Source organism: Xiphophorus maculatus, chromosome 11 (assembly GCF_002775205.1).
Source record: "Xiphophorus maculatus strain JP 163 A chromosome 11, X_maculatus-5.0-male, whole genome shotgun sequence".
Taxonomy (NCBI): domain Eukaryota; kingdom Metazoa; phylum Chordata; class Actinopteri; order Cyprinodontiformes; family Poeciliidae; genus Xiphophorus; species Xiphophorus maculatus.
Genome location: NC_036453.1, coordinates 29,051,012 through 29,072,395, shown reverse-complemented (window position 1 = coordinate 29,072,395; position 21,384 = coordinate 29,051,012). Strand labels below are relative to the sequence as shown.

At 36.7% G+C, this 21,384-nt stretch overlaps 2 protein-coding genes across 3 annotated transcripts; one reads left to right on the top strand and one right to left on the bottom strand.

Annotated features, from left to right (window-relative positions):
- Positions 1-1,314: 1,314 nt before the first annotated feature.
- LOC102216515 (transcription regulator protein BACH2) lies at positions 1,315-8,360 on the top strand. Of its 2 annotated transcripts, none has more exons than XM_023341726.1 (5): positions 1,315-1,439; positions 1,579-1,827; positions 4,369-5,835; positions 6,973-7,179; positions 7,267-8,360. In XM_023341726.1, exons 2-5 carry the CDS (start codon positions 1,579-1,581, stop codon positions 7,549-7,551), a joined length of 2,208 nt encoding a protein of 735 aa, XP_023197494.1. In that variant the 5' UTR covers positions 1,315-1,439; the 3' UTR covers positions 7,552-8,360. The 2 variants fall into 2 exon arrangements, with proteins under 2 accessions (XP_023197494.1, XP_014327270.1); XM_014471784.2 differs by having other exon boundaries at positions 1,315-1,462.
- Positions 8,361-12,265: 3,905 nt separating this feature from the next.
- On the bottom strand, positions 12,266-20,117 carry LOC102230474 (ras-related protein Rab-38-like). The gene is made up of 3 exons (XM_005807057.3): positions 19,751-20,117; positions 17,346-17,623; positions 12,266-15,060 (listed from the first exon to the last, which is right to left on the bottom strand). The coding sequence occupies exons 1-3, from the start codon at positions 19,977-19,979 to the stop codon at positions 14,911-14,913; spliced, it is 657 nt and encodes a 218-aa protein (XP_005807114.2). The 5' UTR covers positions 19,980-20,117; the 3' UTR covers positions 12,266-14,910.
- Between the last annotated feature and the right edge of the window lie 1,267 nt (positions 20,118-21,384).

The window sequence follows — 21,384 nt, the reverse complement described above, 5'->3', positions numbered from 1 at the left end:
ATGATTTGAACAATGCCAGCAAAATTATGATTTTAGGGAGAACTAGTCACCTTCTGGCTGCTGAAACCTAAGACATGTGGGTCATGCTCATTTCGATTCATGTTCTTGTGTTTGTGTCATTGTGAAGCACTTTTGACTTTAATATATGTGATAGGTGCTATATGAATAAATTTTACTTACTAACTCAAAAACCCACCCTTGTAGTTAAACTAAACCTTTCTGTAAAGAGTGAGCCAAACTTCCTCCACAGCAATGTGAAAGAGTGAAAGCAAGCTACCACAAATAGCTTGTGAGCTTTATATCATGTTATAATGTTATTCCCTCATCAAAAACATATCTAGAGTTTTGCTTCTATTCTTTCATGCGTGTTTGAGAAATTCTTGAATCTCCCATGACAACCATTTGGGGGGGTGACAAACTGCTTTCTATTTCCAAGCAATTCACTCAAAGTTCCTCCTTGCAGCTGCAGTCTCCAGCTGAGCTCCCAATTCACAGATCACCCCACTCCCCAAGTGTTCCCCACACAGCTCCATCAAACTAGCAGCAGCAATTAGCAAACATCTGGTGAAACTCCACACCTGCTGAGCTTATCATACAACCTATTTCTCAGTCCAACGCGGAGGAGTGTTGGAATGAGTAGGTGCTTCCTAAAGAAACAGATGTCCGATTTCAAGGTGTCAAATTGCAAATTCAAATTGATTTTATATTCAAAATACATAACAGCCTCACATCCTTTTCAATGTCTGCTGTTGCTGCCAAGGGTGGCACAACCAACTGCTATATTTGGAGGTAACTAGTTCTTCACATACAATTTGATTTGGATTACTTTCTTTCTTTAATTAATTAAAACTTGCATTTTTTAAAAATGTGCCCAGGTTATCTCATTCTAATATTACATTTAGTAAAATAGAACAGTTCTGTATTCTTTTTCGCTTCACTGTATCACTTGAAGAAAGTCATTGTGTGTGTTGTTGTTTTTCTCCAGGACATTTTCTTAAAAATCTTTGTTTGATATAAGTTACCTCATCTTCTTGAAATCCAGACTTTATTGCCTGCCTTTATCTTACACTCCTTTATTGTGCTCAGGGTGGATTTCCAAAGAAAAGTTTGTTTACCAGACAGATCCAATGGGGCAAAAAGTGCTAGCTCATCCTTTATCAGGAGGAGTGCATGAGTCAGCTCTGCTTTGTTACACCCATGGTGGTTACAACACGTATACACACACCGACTTACACACACACACACACACTCCCAGTGTTTCTCCCTCCCTCCCTCTCACATACGCACTCACAGGCCATATGACTGAGTCAAGCTCAGTTTTTAGTTTGTAGCTGAGCTGCGATAAGGCGTTCTGGGAAACAGCCTGGTTAGTCGACATTCCATCTACCAAAATTCATGTCTGTGAGGCTGCTGGAACTTTCTTTAGCACCTTAAGAGAGGTGAGCACAGCCAGCTTTCTAAGGTAGGCACATTTTATTTTTTCCTTTTCTATTAAGTGATAACATATGTGTAAAATATGGTTTTAGCAGTGTGGGAGTGGTTAACCTGTGTGTGCTTGTGTGTTTTGTATACACACAGATGTCTGTGATGGCTGGGCTTACCCCGCGGTCGTCTGTGTTTACATTCGAGTCCACAGTACATTCCTCCCAGGTGCTGCAGCGCTTGAATGAGCAGCGCTGCCGGGACATGTTGTGTGATGTGACGGTGCTGGTGGAAGGTCAGAGCTTTAGAGCCCACCGCTCTGTGCTCGCTTCCTGTAGCGAGTACTTCTTGCAAAAGATCTCTTCCCCCACTCAACACGGAGCAGTGATCACTTTGCCAGAAGAGGTGAGAAGTCTGTTCAGGATGCCATGTTACAGAAAAAAAAAGTTATACAAAAAACTCTTCTGCTTCAGAAACCACAAATCTGTTTGATAACGAAGTGAGAAACATAACTAAAACCCTTATTTCCTCAAGTGCCAGTCCAGGGGATTTTTTTTTTTCTGATGACTCATGAACTCATGGTGACTCATGAACAACTTGTAAAATAGACAGTAACTAAACTTACCCTTACCAAAAACAACTTCACTTAACACATTTAGTTATATTTTGAACATTACCACATCATTTGTTTGTTGATCTCATGGAATTAATGTAAAAAACAATTTCAAACACTAAATTTAAAAATGTCAATCATATAGGTTTTTGGCATTGCAAACCAATACCAATTTCAATGTATCATTTTAATCACAGAATGACTAATTGTTATTCTGCAAATTGTTTTTTCCAATTAACAAATATAACTGATGTTATCTCCGCAGTGTGGGAGTAATATCAACGCAACATAGCTTTTTCAATAAAATTCACAAAGAATGCTGGATCAAAAAGTTTCCAAGACAATTTTATAAATATGATAAAATGTATGTCTGGAGAATTCATTTCTTTGACTTTGTTTTTATCTTAGTGTTTAAACATATCAATATTTTTGAAGTGATGATCTTTAGAAATTAAGTTATTCCTACAAAGTCATCTTATCTACAGTGTATTTCTTGTTGTCTTTATTTTCCATAATTCCTTATAAATTGACCCCATTGGCTAATGAAGGAAGGGTCCCCTGACTTAGACAATGTCACTAAACTATTCCAATCCAAATCCACATACTGAGAAGAGGTCCAGGGAAACATTATCTTCTCAATCTTTAAGTCATTGTTACATCTTTGTTGATTCTTTATACAAATACTGACGATTATTTGCAGATTAATTGAAGTGAAATAATTTGCATCATGTGAAATGTTCTGCTGTTTCAAATGAAATGCTCACACTTTGACATCTTCTGTTCTTCATCTTTTCACTTTAAGCTTAGATGATTTCTGCTCTCCAGTTCAAGTCACCCTAAAACATCTCAAAAAGATTGTGATATAGACTTTGACTTGTCTCAGGACTTTGCTTTTTCTTAATTCTTAGCCAATCTTTAATAGATTTCATGGTATCTTTTGGTCACTGTCAAGATTCGGGATCCGTTTCTGCTTCAGCTTTTGCTGTGGTTTTTACAGACAGTCACACGCTTTTCTTTGGTTGTTGTAAATACGCATTATAATTCATTGTGGAACCTGTAATGGTGAGCTGTCCAGGTCTTGCTGACTCAAACTATCCCCAAGCCTTAAAGCTTTCAGCTTTGCTGTTGTTTATTTATGGAGAATGTTTTTCTCCTGGTATCCAGATACTTTAGCTTTAGATTATTCTATTCATAGAATATTGTTCCAGAAGGTTGGGGTTTTTTTCTGCAATTTTAGAAAGGAGGAACTTGCTTATACAGGTAAAACTGGGCATGTGGGTAGTTGTGTAAATGTCTAACCATATGTAAATCTAAGATTTAAACATTTCAGACCTAATCAAAAATACTTAGCTTATCAACATCATCATGCACCTGATGTAATTAATCTATGTAGTAATAGCTATTTTAAGTGAAAGTAAATGTTAGTGTGTCCTAAACTAGTCATCGTTCAAAATTACTTTTTTATTGCAGTTTATAAAAAACTTTAAAAGTATTTTCTTGAGTTTTTATTGGTTACTTAGAGATGCTTAATTTAAAAGTGCAAACATGTTGGGAACATGACTGTAGGAGGGGCAATACTACATTAATTTTCATACCTGCAACACGGGACATGTTAAGTGTGCCCCATAAAAGTACTTAAGTAAAAGTAATGTTTATATCTATAAACATTTATATTAGATAGCTTATATTAAGTGTAAAAATGTAAAAATAATTAGCATTCATTTAAAACCCTGTGATATGTCATCTTTTAAGACACTTTACATTCATATCAGAAGGTTACTCTGACTGGAAAAGTTTTACATATTCCGTTCCCAGTGTGTGTTTTAGACAGGGATATCCTTCCGTCTCCTCCCTGCTGTTCTTGTGTAAATATCCTAAGCTCTGCATAAATAACTGTTCATTGCAAATGTGAGCACAGTATAAAAGTTTATAAAATTGCTTTTGCATAAATCCTTTTGATGTTTTTGAGACAGGAGTTGTTTTAAGACAACAGAAGTCCACTTTGGTTTTGTGCTCTGTCAAGATAGCTATTAGGTGTAGTCATCAACCAAATCTTTCAAACCCAAGAGGCCAAGCAAATTATCTACTGCATGAAATATATTAACTTTTTATGTGCTTACCAGAAACTTACAATATTTTTCTCCTTTCACTTGGACATTGTTAAATCAAATAACAACAAGTGTGTGGACCTATCTTCACACAATGTCACTGCACAACAATAACTTATAAAGTATAAAGTAAAAAAGTAATAAAAATTCTAAAAAGAAGTATGTTACTTTGAGCTACTGTATTCTAAATGATGTTGTTAATGTGTCTTGCTTATTTTTTTACAGGTGACGGTGGCTGGCTTTGAACCACTGCTGCAATTTGCCTACACATCCAAACTCAACTTTGGAAAAGACAATGTTTTAGAAATACGAAGCTCAGCCTCGATCCTTGGGTTCAGGGACTTGGACGAGGCATGTTTTGATTTTCTCCTGCCAAAGTTCTTTGTGAGTCGCAACGGCTCTGCCCCCATTGTGCGAAAGACCTGTTGTAGGAAGGAATGCAAGAGGCGATTATCAAAAGAAAATAGTGCCACAGACTCTGATGACGTGTTGTTGAATGACAAAGAAGTAAAACCAGTTGCTGACTCATCACCAAAGCGGGACGTGACTTGGGACTGCAACAAGTCAGTGACAAACAAAATGGGAAGTCAAAATAGCACACGCAGTTTGGGAGCTGTAGCTGAAGGCAAAAATGACCCAGTCATACAGGGTCCAAAGTATCGCAAGTTCCAGTTGGCTTGCGAGAAGGGAATGTTTGCCAGTGAGAAAGGCTCCTTCAATTCAGTTATATCAGGGATCAGGAACGGCTGTGCCCTCTCCTGCATGTCGTGCCCCAACAAGGTACATTGTGAAAAAGTAGCCGTGGTTGATTTCACTGGAAATCCAAACTCCAATACATGTATAGAAAGCAAAGCTGAAGTAGAAGAAGTGTGGGAAACTGAAAAACACAATGTGAAAAGAGAGAACTGTGAAAATAAAGTTGTAGTTGATATTTCTAAGGAAGGTACATTTGAAGAGGGAAACCAGTGTTGTAAGGTAGAGGAGAAGAACATTAAGATGCATGAAGAAAAGATGGAGTACTCATCTGAAATCATTTCTTCAGAGAAAACTAAAATAAAGACACTCTCACCAAAGCCAAGCTCAATCCTCTGCGAGAGATCATCACTGCCCTTTTGCCCCTTAATGTGTCTGGGTGTGGAATCTACAATTACTCAGTCAATGGGGAATGAAAAGTGTGTTGTCAGCAATACAGAAAGTAAAACATCAAGAGTCTCTGGCGCAATAATGTCATGCTCTTCCCAACAAAATGAGATGTCAGAAGACAAGGAAAAAAATCAAGACGATATCAGTCAACAAGGAAGAAAAAGTGCACAAATGTCAAACATGGAAAGAGCAGCTATCATTAGAGAAACCTCCAGAGAGAGCAGCACAGTGAAGAAGGAAACGGCTGATCACCTCCGCAAGCAATTCAGGTTCAGTAAAGATGTCTACCAGCAAAATTTCCTGGACTGTGAAGCAGGGTGTTCCACAGATGCATGTGGAGACTGTGTGCAGGGCTCATCTCTACAGTGGTCAAACCTCGGTTCCACCAAAACTGGGTGCCCGTTTTTTCAGGATTTTGACCAAATGAACTGTCCAATGTTTGAGAGTGAGGGGACAAATCAGTCGTCTGTAAACTCAGGGGAGGATGGAGATTCTGAGACGGAAACAGAGGGAGACAGTGAGTTCTCCACCAGTGAAAGGGCGCTACAGGTGAGCAGTGAACAGTTTCATTGTCAAGCTTCAATGCATCTCATAGGATTTTATATTTTACACCAAGACAAAGTACTGTACGACTGAGTTGAAAACAATGTTTTCTTTACCCAGCACTCCTACAGCATGATGCTGCCACTACCATGTGTCACTTCAAAGATGATGTATATTACAATTTATTAAGAAAAAAAGCATTTCCTCAGCATTTTTCTGCCATCACCATAATTAAGAATGGTGTGTTCAAAGCCTACTGTCACTCTAAAGCATATTTAAGTTTTAAAGCAAAAATTTAAAAAACATGTTTCAAATCTTTTCCATTTTACAATTATACACTACTGTGTGCTGTTCCATGAATACACTTTCCATAAAATACTTAAAGGTTTTGGCTTTACCTTAAAAAAAAAACCCATAGTCTACCTATGTCATCATATTTTCTAAGATAAGACAGTCAGGGTCACCTTGTCATAAACAAACAAGCATCTGCATTCATGTAAAGCAGATATGCTATGTTGTCAAGTTAATTATTCACCCAGTAGACAAGATGTATGTAGGGGTGTGTGTGTGTGTGTGCGTGTGTGCGTGCGTGCGTGTGTGTGTGTGTGTGTGTAGGTGTGTGTGTGTGTGTGTGGGGGTGTGTGTGTGTGTGTGTGTGTGTGAGTTTGAGCAGGTTGTCTGGTTCAGAGTCCAATACAGCCAAAATTCACAGCTTAGCCTTTTCACTGAGCATCAAACTGAGGTCATTTCATAGCTTTCAGAAGTTTCTGAGGTTGCTTAGACGATTGGGTGAGAAATACAGATAAGGGGTGTGCAGATAAGGCTAAGTTCTTCCCAGGGGTAATGTATATAAATTCTTAATGCCAGATAATGCTTCACAAGATTTATGCTGCTTAATGAATCTGATGGTGATATATTTCCTGGTGCATGCTTACCTCAGTAGATTTCTAGGTGTAATATTTACCGGCTTGGAAAAAATGTAGCAACACAAACTCAATTTCCCATTCTTGTTTTTGCATTTACAGAAAGTTTTACATGGACATACAAGACATTAGCATCAAGGAGAATAAATGTCTTTAAAGACACACCTTTATTTACGCATATGTTTTGTGCATAACCTTCATTTTCACTGGGTTTTCTCAGGTGCAGTTGCCATTCTCTGTGGATTGGATTGTGAATCTGAACCGAAACGACTTCCAGCATCTGCTGAAGCAGCAGGTTCTTACCCAAGAACAACTAGAGTTTGTCCATGATATTAGACGCCGCAGCAAAAACCGCCTTGCAGCTCAGCGTTGCCGCAAAAGAAAGCTGGACTGCATATATAGTCTACAGTGTGAAATTAACAAACTGGTAAGGCAGTCTTTTTTCTTTGAATGTTCTTATTTTTCATCAGATGTTTGTCAATCAGGTTGTGCTTTCTCTACATGTTTGCTACAGAAGACAGAGAGGGAGAAACTGATCTTGGAGAGGAGCCGACTGACCCAGAGGAAAATGGAAACATGTCACACTGTAAAGGCTTTGTGTCGGAGGGTCTGCAGTGAAGCAAGACTACAACCAGAACAGCTGCAGGTGTTAGCCAGTTGCACCTCTTCAGACTGCCCTCTGTCCTCATGGGTTCCTCAGATAGATGAGCTTCTGTCACAACACGGATCATCACTTCATCCAAAAAATGCGGCATCCCAGGAAGATACACTTAATCCACACACAGATACAAGCACATGACAGAAAAGCTGAAGCAAACTCACAGTGCCACAGACTACGTATGATGTTCATTAAGCTGTACAGTATTCTTTTGCATTCGCTAGGACATTATCATGCACGGTGACCAAAGGACAGAAATGTACAGAGATTGCAGACAGTGTAATTGCTGTGATCAGTAGATTCTTTTCATTTATTGCTTATTGTATTCTCTTTTTAACTCAAATATATTTTGAATGGTGACAATGAGTTATTTTATTTATATTCCAAAATCCACAATGTTATTTGCCACCAGTTTTTTACAGCATTACAGTATTTTACTCACTGTCCAGGGAGCCACTCTGACATAAGTGCTTCAAAAAAGTTATCTGTAAATTTCTGGATGAACATGTTTTATATTATTTTTCATTAAATTCTTTAAAATGCAGTTTGATAATTATAAGCATGAAACCTATTTACTCAATCCAAATCTGGACTCAGTTGTTCTATAGTGATTATAGATAGTTTGATTTTGATTCAGCACTCAGGGCATCATTCATGCAAGAACTTATACTGACATTGCAAATTGTACATTAATGACAGTTAAGAATCAGAAAACATCCAGCAGTTTTCAGGTGTAAATGATATTTTTTTAATAGTTTGCCCTCAAGAGGCAAACCTTTTTTTTATCCTTTAAAAGAATAATTATTTCTGTAAACTTTGTAAACCTAAAAATGACCATTTATGGCTTGTCCTTGTGTGCTCACAAAGAAATAGTGGATATGTTTAGGATGAATAAAAAAAAAAGCCCACAAATCTTTAAATAAAAAAACTGTTTAAACCAAATAGAATATCATTATTATTGCTATCGACATTGTTTTATCTTGTTGCTTATTTTCCGAAAGAATTTTATCTCTTTAAAAGTAATGAATCTACACATATTTTTCTTCAGTTGATGCATCTGCTTAAGATTTCAGATAATGATGCAAATGTTTTTGATGTAAAGAAATATTGCACTATCTTTGGTATTTTCTACAAGTCTGATGGAAACAATGGTAAATTCTGGGTTTGTGACACAGATCCCAAAATATTCCTTTGCTCTGGTGGTTTGTTACGGGTAACAAAAAAAACGGGTTATTTTGCCCTTAAGTGATTTATGGGTTGAAGCAGTTCTTTACAAAGATTGAATGTCTTTCTCCTAATAATGCCAAAAGAGCAAAACAAATCATTTAGTTGTCCCCAAACAACCTTTCTACAATTTATTTTTATGATCAGCTAGTGGGAATGGAGAACACTCCCCTTTTTTGTGCACATTGTAAGAAAATGTTGCTGACTACCATGAGTAGCTAACAGTGCTAAAGCTGGTTTTTGATTGCAAGCTTATTATTTGGTTCTAAATGAAAGTGTTTTTATTGTTTTATTTTACTTGAGGATCACAACCACCTTAAATTCATCCCTGTAATTATCTATAGTATGGACTTGCTGACTTGAATGGTCATTGTCCACCATACTGCCAACGTAGTGGAATAAAGGGTTTGCCTAGGGTTTATGCAAGAACCACCACATGATCAGACCAAAATGCAGACAAGAACCATTTACAAAACATTGCTTTGAAAAATGGTCATGTACTGGATTACAAAGAACAATCATGCAGTCAGCATGCCAAGAAAAGCTTTTAAATATCCAGATAGGATTGAAAACTAATGTTAATTTTTCCACAAACATATTTAGAAAAAATGTGGCTGTTTAGAAGTAAGCCATAAAGAAATGATAAATGACTGAGGATTTCTGCAAATTACTGCAACTAATCCCAAAGTCTATGCATTGGCACAGTGTGCTATGTTTAGCTTTTCAACAGTTTGGCTCTCATTTTACTTGCAGTCCTTGTGGTCTCTTTCCCTCGGTCGACCACAGTGACAAAGATCTTGTAGGAACCACGGATGTGTCATCGCTCGTTAAAAACCTAGCAACATAAATCTAGCCTCATTTAACTGTAAGATTTTTTTTAAAACTATTTAAAGAAAACGCTTTGGTATCTTTCCAAAATGCGAGGCTTTACACCTGGCCAACGTTTTGATTCATTAGGAGGTTTTAGTAGAAAAGCCATCCCCATTTTTCTATGTAGTACTATAAATAACTTTAAAGAACACTTTGTTTCCTTGTTCTGTCTTGAAGCACATCCTGCTATAGTTGAATGTTTGGCTTGTTACTTATTATCTTAAACACCATTATCTAAATCACTGACAAAGGTCAAGTTAACAAATTATACAGAACTTACTGATGATGTAGCACAGTTAGATTTAAGTTATTTTCCTGATCCCTTTCCTGATTCTTTATCTGTGGCTTTTAGGTTAGCTATTACATTTATTGTAGTTATATACTTCTCATCTACAGTTGCTTTTCATGTACTTAAGTAAGATTTTCTTGATACTTTCTTATGCTATTATATTTAAAATGAATCATGTTTTGAACCAGCTGTGATCCGCTTTGATTTACTTAATCATTATGCGCATGTTTTTATTTCAGCTATGTATATATTAAAATATGTGGTGAATGAATATATTTCATAATAGAAACTTGAACTCTTACACTACTTCTTAATCAGTGTGGTACTGACTGCCCTCTAGTGGCTATACATCATTACTAAAGTTTACCATATTATGTTAACCGAAAGGACCTCCAGCTCTTGTATTACTGTTTCTCTCTTTTATACCTTGGCATTCTCAGTTGAAATATATGAAAAATTATTTAGATAAAATACTTAATGGTAATTTTGTTTATTTCCTTCATATAAAAAATCCATCTGTGCTTAGTGTAAGTGGTAAAGGTGATTATTTTATTTCTGGAGAGGGCTCATTTTTCAATATTGACAAATTCATTGTGATTAAATTTATGTCTTCAGCTACAATACATCTCTGTTAAATCTCACACCTTAGTCACACTATTGCACATTTTCTCTTGTACTTTAATTGCCTATAAAAGTATGCTGTGTTTAGTAAATAACCCTTTTAATCACTTTTTTTAAACTAATCACTCCCCCCTGTGTGTTTCTCTGTAGATTTATTTTATTAGCAGAAACGTGTGAAAACATAGACTGATACTCTCCAAAAGACTACGAAACCTTTTGTTATTCAGAAAAACGCTTTTCACTCTCACACATTATCAGTGGAAGTGAAAGTGAGATCAGAAGGTCCAATTCTGCAAGTCGACTATGAGTAGGAATAGTATTTTCTTTCACAAAACGTGGGACTAAGTTGAAGATATGCTTTATCTCCAGTAACTTAACTTCTCTTTATGAAATGATACCCAACAAAGTATATATTTTTTTTATTTCAGTTTTTCTAAATTAAATATCTCTTAATCTGAAGATTTTCCCCAACATAAAATCTAATCAGGACACGCAATTCTGGTATATTTTAACCTTTTCCGGAAAAGTGACTAAAAACCTGCAATTTCTTGAACTTGACAATAGATGGCTCTATATGAACAAATACTGGAAGTTAAAACAAGGTTAACTTCCTTAGAAGGAAGGACAACACAAATAATCAGTACACACATCAATCCCATAATTTTGTTGGAGCTCTTTTAGCTAATATGAAGATAAAAGAAAACTGGGTTGATTGAATGTGGACATAATTCCAAAAAAACTTTTAGAATCTAAAGGTTGTTTTTTCTTCTTTTTTTAATATAAGGAGTTGATTGAATTGTATGTATTTGCTGTGTTTAGGCTTGGTTAATCTGGAGACCTTCCTTTTACATCCTAATCAGACATTTCTGCTTCACAACATCTATTTCCAGCTCTGGGTTTTTTTCTGCTTCAATGAGCATTTGGTGTAAGTGGCAAATCGTGAGAACCACAGATAGCAGGATATATTGGGTGCATAATCCCAACAAAGACTGGCTAAATCTGTGCCGCCTGTTGTCAAAGTAACAGGCCATATTTTTAGAATTTGATCCCAGTGCTAATTTAAAATAGATTTTAAAATTTAAATTTTATGGCTTCATTTAACTGTTATTGTTTGTCTTTCTCCTGGAAAAAAAGCTTTATAAGATATAAACCTTACAAAGCTTTATATCTTTATAAGATATAAAGATATCCTTATCTTTATATCTTCTATTTATACCTTCTTCTAGTCTATTTGGAAAGTCAGTGCTAACTTTCCAAATAGACTGTGCGTTTGAACACGGCCTTGAAAACACATCAAGAGTCAGGCAGAAAGATAAAAAAAAAAGAGAGAATGGAACGATGGTCCTGTGTCAAGAACAGCATGAGAAAACAGCTAATCTTATTCTACCAAACTACCAAACATCCTGACCCTTAATTTTACATGACTAAATAAAGAAGACTACACTGAAAAATATGGAATTGATATCTTTTCTTCGTTTCGGACCATTCATTGCATCCACAGGCCTCAATTACACATTCTAGAAGGGTAGCATTAACTGGAGCCAAAAGCAGATGACCAAATCTAATCGCTCATGCGGAGAATAATCCAGTCATGTGTCCGATTAATGAGGGACCTGAGAGTCCTGGATGCTTCTGAACAGAAGCATACAAACACACACATTTTTCAGCCTAAACGAATAAAACCTGGTAACTTTTTCACTGACCCTTAAAGTGATTTGCAATCCTCTGCTTCAGTAAAAACAGTTTGTCCCAGGCTAACGGTTAAATACTATTAAAAGTTTTTATGAGAATGTATCTGATAAAGAGCAAACACAAGGTATGTGTGAAACTGGTTTATTTTGCCATCTTGTTAATAGCACAATAAATAAGTACCAACTCAAAAACTGTGTTTCTTATGTCCTTTAAACCAAGAAACAAAAAGATTTTCTCAATATCCTGTGCTTTATATAATATGACATTATACTGATATCACATGAGGTCACATGAGTCACACACCTTCATCCTGTTAAACTTCCCTGTGGAAGGGATTCCTTGAATCCGACATTCAAGAAATGTCGGATTCGAGGAATCCGACATTCCGGATTCCTAGAATCAGATGGAATTAGGATAATTTGTGGAATTAGGATAATTTGTGGAATTATCCTAATTCCACAAATAAGGATAACAACTTAAAAATACTGCTGTATCTTACACTGACAATTAAAAAAACTCAACCTTTAATGTGAATACATAAAGATGGATGTTAGTGGGAGAAAACAAAAATCAATCTCCTTAAATAATCATTTTTGGTAATCTCTAACAGTTTAACTAGATCACAGTGTCATGAAATGTTTAAATAAGAACACATAATTAAACAGGGAGTATGGACATAATGTGAAACAGAGGTTAATTACTCTTATTCACATGTTAAAGTGAGAAACATAAGATAATGTTGCATTCAAGCATGGCAGGAAATGGCTTCAAGAAGACACTCAAAATTAGTCCCCAAATTTTCTCTAATAAGGTATTTATTTCAAATTATTGCAATAAAAAGCAGCATAAAAAATTTCATAATGTAAAGCGGTGTTAAGGTGGTGAAGTCGTTAAAAAAGAAATGTATTTAACTAAAACCTCTTAGTAGTCATCTCTCAAATCAAACAATCCAACTGCAATATCAATTTTGAAAGAGAAAAATCAGTTTGGATTAAAAAACAAAAAGCAAACATGTTTTTGATAACTTATATTTGTTGGTGAGATCCAAGTCTTGCTGTGACTCTAATCTTCAGCCTCGCCCACACACTGTCGATCAGACTCAAGTCGGACCAGTCAGAAGAAAAATGTTGTTAAACTAAACTAAAAGGGATAAAGGTCTAAAACATTATGTCCAAAGCACTACAGAAATGGTTTAAAATCAACCCTTTTTTGTGGGAAGAGATTAAAAGAAGCATCCATAAGTAAGGAACCAGAACTCTGGATCAACCAGAAAGATTCTAGAAAGAGGAATGCTCAAAGATCACTCTTTCTGGATGCTGTAGGAGAAAACTAATATGACTCTTGTGACTTTGCTTAAAAACAGCTAATTCTTAATTTAGCATTTTAATAAATAAAATCAAATTGCACACTAAAATTTTGTTAAATATCTCAGTATGTCACCGTAGTACTGTGAATAAAGATGAACATAGCTTAACACTTTGTACACATCTTAAAAGGCATGCCAGCAATTATGGTGTATAGTTTTTATTTTGGTCAGACGTTGATTGATGTAGACTTGACACCAGCTTAGAATCTAATGGTTAGAAGTAAAAGGCAAATGTTGGCTTTGTGCAGAACACTCAGCTGACTAGTAATAGCAGTACTCTGACAAGCAGAAATAACCTTTAAATTCAAAAAGGAAGGCATGGGGAAAAAACAGTGAAACAACAACAAAGCCACTGAGTAGGAGAGAGGACATGCAGCGTCTTTGTGTGTTCTTTAGTGTGTGTTTGTGTGCACAGCACAGTGAGACACAGCTCTACATAGATGGTAGAGCAAACCCCATAAAAAGATTCCTGTTACCATGGATACTGAGGTTTTGGTGGACGAATTGAAGTGTGTTCAGTTTACAACATTAAGATTAAAAAACTTCATGTGTTTTGCAAACCTACCGCACACACATTTTTATTCAGCTCTGATAAAAAATGGTAATCATTATGTCTGAAAAGTCACACCAACCTTTTACTGTTACAGCAGCCTTAACTCAAGGATGTTTATCAATTCACATTGGCACAATCTAACCACACTGTTACTATAAATAACACTGTGTTCTTACTTATAGTCCAAACTTAAATAATTCTTAAACGGTCTGTTGGTGGTTGTATTTTCAAACTCAACATGCACCTTAAAATACTCACAAAAGCACTCGGTAAATAACTTAAAATCATAATAAAAATATGTGCAGATGAACACAGAGTTACCTCGTGTGCTTCACTCACAGTGGTGCACAGCCCTCTCTATGCCTTGTTAGAATAACATTAAGGAAACCCATAGTCTCCAAGAGTACAACATCCAACAGCTTTTAAAGCAAACAGAGAAGTAATGAGTTATTTTGACCAAAACACTGCAAATCCATCAATAAGTCCATGTAAATGTTGAATTCTCTGCACCTACGCTTAGTTGGGTCAGTTAAATCGCTTTGCTCATTAATGCGAGGAAGTTATGTGAGAAGAAAGAAGATAATCTTCATAAAAGGAATATACCTGTTACTTACTCTTGCATATACTTACTGTAGTATTATTCAAATAGTTTAGACAGTGGTGTTACCAGAAATCTCCAGAAATGTATTTTGACCACAATTAAGAGGCACTCTAAAAAAAGAGAGGTTAGCTTTGGTCACTAGAAACAAATAAATGTTCGAGTTCATGGTGTACAGACTTCGTACTGCTCCATTCTGCACACTGTGTAGGATTTCCTTTAACGCCCTGTCCTTTCTCTGTTCTCACATGTTCATTCATCCTTTTTTCCTTCCTTCCATTACTTGATTATTTGAAGCATCCAGAGCAGCTCATCTGTCTGCTGGAGTCCATCTGCGGGGAGATGGTGTCTGGCACCACAGACTTTAGGATGTCATTCTCAGTGGCCATTATGTGCTTGACCAGGAAGTTTGCAGCGTCGCTGATATTGAGATTGTCCTAAAACGGAGTGATATGGTATGTTAAAAATTGACAGAACAGTAATGGAACTACTTTTTTGTCATTATGTATACTGTACAAATTCATTTATTTGAAAGGCCAGTAAGACTTCGCTGTACATAATAAAAATAAACTTTGTAATGTGTTCAATATCTGTGATGGACTGGCGACCTGTCCAGGGTGTAACCCGCCTCTCACCCGTTGACAGCTGGAGATCATTACCTTCATTGATCACAATGAAGGTAATGCAAACTGTGGTACCAAGTTTATAACAGAGAGATGTGAAAGTACTTTTTATCAATATACACCTCATGAAAACCTCTATTAGTTTGAAACAAATTCATTTAAAATGTTGCTGCAATGCTGTGCATTTCTTTTGGCCGAACAGACTCATTATAGGAACTACACCCTTTGAGAATGTTGAGTCTTAGTGGCAAAAGATAGATGGCACGCTCCGACATGTCAGTGTCAACAGAGGCTGTGAGAATCAGTACAACACTACTTGTATTTAAAGAAATGTGAAAGTACTGAAGTACATTTGGATTTCTCAAAATAAAACTGAAATTATTGAACAAAGACTTGCCAAGCAAGTCAACATACACAGCTTGAACTATATTAGGATAGGATCCATGTACATTTTATGTATAACTAAGACGTTTCATTCCCTTGCGATTTTACTGGCCTAAAGAGAAAACATATTTTACATATTTTATGTGTTACTTCAGTGAATCATCAGGTGAAGAAAATCCACATTTTTGTTTCATCAGTTAAGGTTTGGTAACTGTGTGAAATCTTAAGTACAAAGCAAGAAAATGTTTTTGAATCAAATAATTCAACTTTCAGCTGCACAGTGGTGCAGTTGGAAGCACTGTTGCCTTGTAGCAAGAATGTCTTGGTTTAAAGTCGCACCCTGGATTTTTTTTTTTGCATGGAGTTTACATATGTGGGTTCTCTACGGGCTCTCTGGCTTCTTAATCCCAAGGACTAAAAACACCAGTCAGTCCACTTCTGAATGGCTCTAAAAATAAAATAAAGGTTTTGGAGTGGCTTAGTCAACAGTCCTGCTGTAAATCTGACTAAGATGTTTTGGTGTGACACTAAACAGGTTGTTGATGCTCAAAACCATCCAATGAATGCCAATGAACTGGTCCAACAAGGAAGAGGGGTGTCATAGTATTGTAAAAGAATCATCGCTAATTATTGCAAATGGTTGACAGTGCAGTTGTTGCAGGTAAGGTTCCCAAAATCAGTTACTATGTTTAGGGGCAATCATTTTTTATACAGTCCCAGACAGAGTTGGATAGTTATTCACCTAATAAATTAAATCATTACCTGATAAAGGTGTCATTTACGTTTACTCCAAAACATGTAAATGTGACAAAAGTAAAAACAGAAGTCTCTAAAGAAACTTTTTCACATACATTTTATTTTCAAACCAAGCTGACTTTTCTAATTCAAGCCTCACAATAATTAAGATTTATTATTTGATCAGGTTTGTCGCAAAATTATTTGAAAGTTGTTTATTTCCAATTAATTTTTAACAACCATGCATTTCACCTTTCAAACAGTTATTTGAAATAATAAACTCAAAGAAATAGCAACAACATTCAGGCAATCGGTTTAATACTGTCCTCATGAAGGTTACAGACAGAACAGCAAGAAGAAGATTTTTCTTCCAAAAAAAAAACAAAAAACTGTGTGTGCTTTGTGATATAATCTGCAATCTAATTCAATAGCACCAATTAACTGGATAAAGAATCTGGAATCAGGTCCTGTTTTCACATTTCTACAATATTCTTACTTGTAAGCCAGATTTAATCTCGTAACAATGACAAGATCCTGATTCTGCCTATTTTTGCTATGCTTCAAGTTTAGCATTTTTTGATATGACACGGCTTTTCAGATCATTTGATGCATCATATGACGTCTTATTTGCAACTTTAGAAAGTTAGAAATTACATTGAAGCTTTTGGTTCTAACATGGAAAAAAATAGTTCATAGAAGAATGAATGCTTTTACAATGGACCACAGAATGCAACAGGCTTATTGAATGGTTCACTGAAGATCACCAGGTAATGGCTTCTGAAGTGCAAGATGATCTCTCACATAGATTTATGTGTAAAAAAAAATCCTGTATATGTGGTTCATGAATGGATCGTTACGTGAAACTAAACTTCCAAATTTGAGACTGAGTTGAATTGGAGATGGATCCATCCTCTGATTTTACAACAAATGCCAAGACCCACATACTGAAACAGAAAACCTTAAATATTCCCAAGTCTCACCTTTGCTGATGTCTCAAACCAACCAACAAAGCCATGGTCTTTGCAGAACTGATCCATTTTGATGCCATTGTTGCTCAGTTCCCTGCCCTGATCACACTTATTAGCCAGAAGCACGGTAGCAATCCTCTGTCCATTAGCCAACATTACTTTCGAATCCAGGTCTTCCTTCCACTTAATGACGGCCTCAAAGGTGGTTGGCCGTGTCACATCGAACACAATGAAGGCGCCCATGGCTTCGCGGTAGTACACCCGCGTCATGTTCCCAAATCGTTCCTGACCTGTGACGAGCACATGCACAGTCAGAGTCATGCTTTAGGACTGCAGCATTCCAGAGCATCCCGATGATGAGACGTTTTCATTGTTTTTCTGAATTTTTTCCCAGAAGTATATCTAAGGCAGCTGGAAACAAGACAGCAGTCAGCTGGGCCTGTATTCCAATGAAACAACACATTCCTGTAGCCTTACCATCACGTTGCAATTAAACTGCCAATGCAACTATTTGTTCCTGCTCAGAATAAACAATGATATTTGTCTGTAGGTAGTATATAACTTTATTATCAATATTTTCTAAAAGTATTGAGATGTATAGTTTCCCTTAGTGTCTACCTCATTAATGTGAATATTTAATCTGCAGCAGAGGTTTTTAAGTGTGTATCCATCTTGCTGATAACTGGAAACCTCCACAGAAATATAAAGAAGAGAGGAGATAGTACTTTAAGCATTGCAAAATGGCAATTTGTTGCCATCACGAACAGGAAGAAACTTAAATCTGACTGTCAGTGGAGGAACAACTTCCTCCTTTCATCCAAGAAATTGTTTTAGTCATAAGGAAATGCTGTCTGCAGTGGCATGACAGCAGTCTTAGACACACACTGCCATCGTACAAATCACTTGACACACAGTCATTTGATGATGCAAGTTTCTGCTTTGCATGACTTGAATACTACAAAACTGATTCTATAAAACATATCTATGTTGACTAAAAAAGGCGTGTCTCAGGTATTCATACTGTTCTAAGAGTTAGAATACAATTCCTTGAAATTGGCTTCCTATCCTTTAAAATTAAAACCAAGTGTCATATTGAAGTTGGAAGGTGAACCTCTTCCTCACTCTGAAGTGTTTTGCAGACTCTCACAGGTTTTCTTCTAAAACTACCCTGCAGCTCCATCAATCTTTCCAACAACTTTGACCAGCTTCCCTGTTTCCTCTAAAGGAGGAGTATGCACACAGCCTGGAGGATTAATAAAATATTCCTGAACTGAATTACTCTGTTTCAGTGCTAACATGGTCATGCAGTCAGAATTGTTACCAAACCACATGGTTTTGTAGTGAGATCAAAATGTTCAATTTGAGTCTCAGTTTGACATAGTACTCCCTTTGTGAAATATGGCAAACTTTGGGACTTCTCATGGCTTTCCTCCAGAGCTCAAATGGACTTCTTGGCAGCTTTTCTAATTAGTGTTTTATGACTGGCCTGTCTGGTAGATGGTTTGCAGTTGTGCCATCCTCTTTCAGTATTCTGATGGTGCATTAAACATCAGCGAGATATTCAAAGTGTACAAAATTAATTTCACTGCCTTGTCTGATGTGTTCCTTGGCCTTCATGATGCTGTTTGTTCACAATATTCTGTAACAAACTTCTCAGTTGCAATTGACTTTATTAACAGGGAACAGAGTAAAGGAGGTTGGAGACATAAAAAAAATGCTATTCAGATTTTTATTTGTGAAACCTTTTCAAAATCTCTAAAAACATTGTCCTTTCACTTTAAAATGATGTATTACTTTGTGTGCAACATAAAAGTCCGGTGAAACACATGTAACATTACAAAGAGCAATAATGTTCAAAGGGTGTGAATACTTTTTCAATGCACTGTAAATGTGACTTAAATTTAACTTGTAAAGTAATTCATTGTCTACACGTGTATGTTTGCTAGTGTGTGTGACTATGGGAGGATCTATTGTTGTTTTATTTAGGCTAGAATGACATTCCTGTGACTTGCCTTTAAATCTCCCTCACATGGACCTGATCACATGATGTAACATCATACCTAAGAAATGATTAGAAAACAATGTGCTGGTGTACTTTACAAACAGCTCCCTCATGACTGGGCTTATTTAGGTTGTCTTTCATAACTTAACAAGGCTGATCACTGTAAGTTTGAAGATAAGCGTTATCTACCCAAATTATCAGCTTCACTCCAGGAAATGATATGGCATTTCTAAACATTTTTATGTTTCTAAGTTTCCCTATTCTTACACATTTTAAAATGACAAAAGCCCTGCAGTCAGACCATAAAAGGCGTGGAATACACGTCCACCACTACTAGTTTACTGCACATGCTCGACCTGCTGTCACTGCAGTACTTTTTTTCCGCAAATATAATCGGCTTCTTAAATTGTCCCACCTGCAATGTCCCACAGCTGAAGCCGGACAGTCTCAGAGTCCCAGTTCAAGACCTTCAAGGCGAAATCCACTCCGATCGTGGCCCTGTAGTTACTAGAGAAGGTCTGGTGAACGTAACGCCTGATGATGGAGGTCTTCCCGACTCCGAGGTCTCCGATGACCAGCACCTTGTACAAGTGCTCCTTCCGGAGACTCTGCATACCGTTGGGTTGCAGGGTATGGTTCGTCATTCCACCTGTTGGGTCTCACAGGGCGGCAGCTCCCAGGAACTTTGACACGGTTAAACTGCGTTTCGAGCCTCCGTCTCCCGGGTTTAGGAACCGCCCTCCATGTCGCGAGTGTGAGATTGCTCAGGGGCCGTTCTTGGAAACTTGTGACCTGGCCTGGCCACCCTAAAGAGAAGTGCTGTGCACCCTGACAGCTGAAGGCGGGGTTTTCATCCGTTCAGTCGCAATATTTACTTTTTTCAACTTCTGAGCAACGTCATGTTACTTCCTAATATGACAGCTGCTTTGCCACGTTATCTATGTTTTTGCTCTGAATAAAACAATTTAATGAAATAATTCAGCATAATTATTGTGAAAAAATTTTATATAAATAAAGTACAACATTCATTACGAAAGAAATCTCAATCTGTAGAAGAATTATTTAAACAGGATCTACTTAATATTTTATTTCTGAGGCAAATGCAGTGGCGGCTCTTTCATGAATGGCACCCAGGGCAGGATCCTGATGGTGCTATTCCCTTCTCACGCCCTTAATATGGACTTTAAAAGAATGGTAATATGTATTTTTTAGGCAGATACTGCCTTTTTATAAAGTCATCCTGGAAATATGCTACCTTCAGTTTTAAAAAATGCAGTATATGTCATATCTTGAAATTGGCTTTTGTCTCTTTAAGAAAACACTTTTTTCAACACTCGACCTTAAGCCTGTCACAACAACAATGCCATGATGCTGCTTACAACAGTTCTGAAAAGTGTTTTGAATTATAAGCTGTGCAGACATGCAATTCCAACAGGTGTTTGCTAATTACTGCTACCAGTCTGGTGGAGCTGAGCTGGAGGAGTTGTGGTGGGGGGGTGTTCCGTGAAGTGGAAGCTTAGCTGAAGACTGCAGCTGCAAGGAGGACTTTTGTACAATAGGTGGTGTTTGGTGAGAGCAAGCACTTTATGCTCTCTGAATGGCTGCTATGAAAGTTTCAAGTATTTCTCAAACAAGCATGAAAGAATCACTTTCACTCATGCCATGGTTTTGTTGACAGAATAATATAAAAAGATATAAAGGTTTAAAAAATCAATTTTACATGACACCGACCCATTCAAATGACAATTATATCAAAAACATTGAGTCACAAAGTCAGTTTCATTTTTGGATTCCCAATGCTGCGAAGAATTATCAGTGCAGAATGTAAAAATGAGCACTGCATAAAATAGATGTTACTGGGCTGGTGGGGGCATACATACAACCATGGACAAGCTCTGTATAAATATTTAGCTATAATGTGTTATTTAATGAAGGGCGCCCTAGAAACCCCAATTCCTATTATGGTTAATAGTTGTCGCATGGCGAATTGACACAATTAAGTTCTTTTTTTGACAGTGTACTTAAGTAACAAGGGCTAAAAATATGAAA

What these genes read in the sequence shown, in the direction of transcription:
- LOC102230474 (XM_005807057.3), bottom strand. Translation starts at nt 19,979, where the DNA reads ATGACGAACCATACCCTGCAACCCAACGGTATGCAGAGTCTCCGGAAG. An exon ending in TCAGCTGTGGGACATTGCAG is followed by an intron (nt 17,624 to 19,750) that starts GTGGGACAATTT and finishes TGCTCGTCACAG; the next exon opens with GTCAGGAACGATTTGGGAAC. An exon ending in GGTTTGAGACATCAGCAAAG is followed by an intron (nt 15,061 to 17,345) that starts GTGAGACTTGGG and finishes ACTCCGTTTTAG; the next exon opens with GACAATCTCAATATCAGCGA.
- LOC102216515 (XM_023341726.1), top strand. Translation starts at nt 1,579, where the DNA reads ATGTCTGTGATGGCTGGGCTTACCCCGCGGTCGTCTGTGTTTACATTC. An exon ending in TGATCACTTTGCCAGAAGAG is followed by an intron (nt 1,828 to 4,368) that starts GTGAGAAGTCTG and finishes ATTTTTTTACAG; the next exon opens with GTGACGGTGGCTGGCTTTGA. An exon ending in AGTGTGAAATTAACAAACTG is followed by an intron (nt 7,180 to 7,266) that starts GTAAGGCAGTCT and finishes TGTTTGCTACAG; the next exon opens with AAGACAGAGAGGGAGAAACT.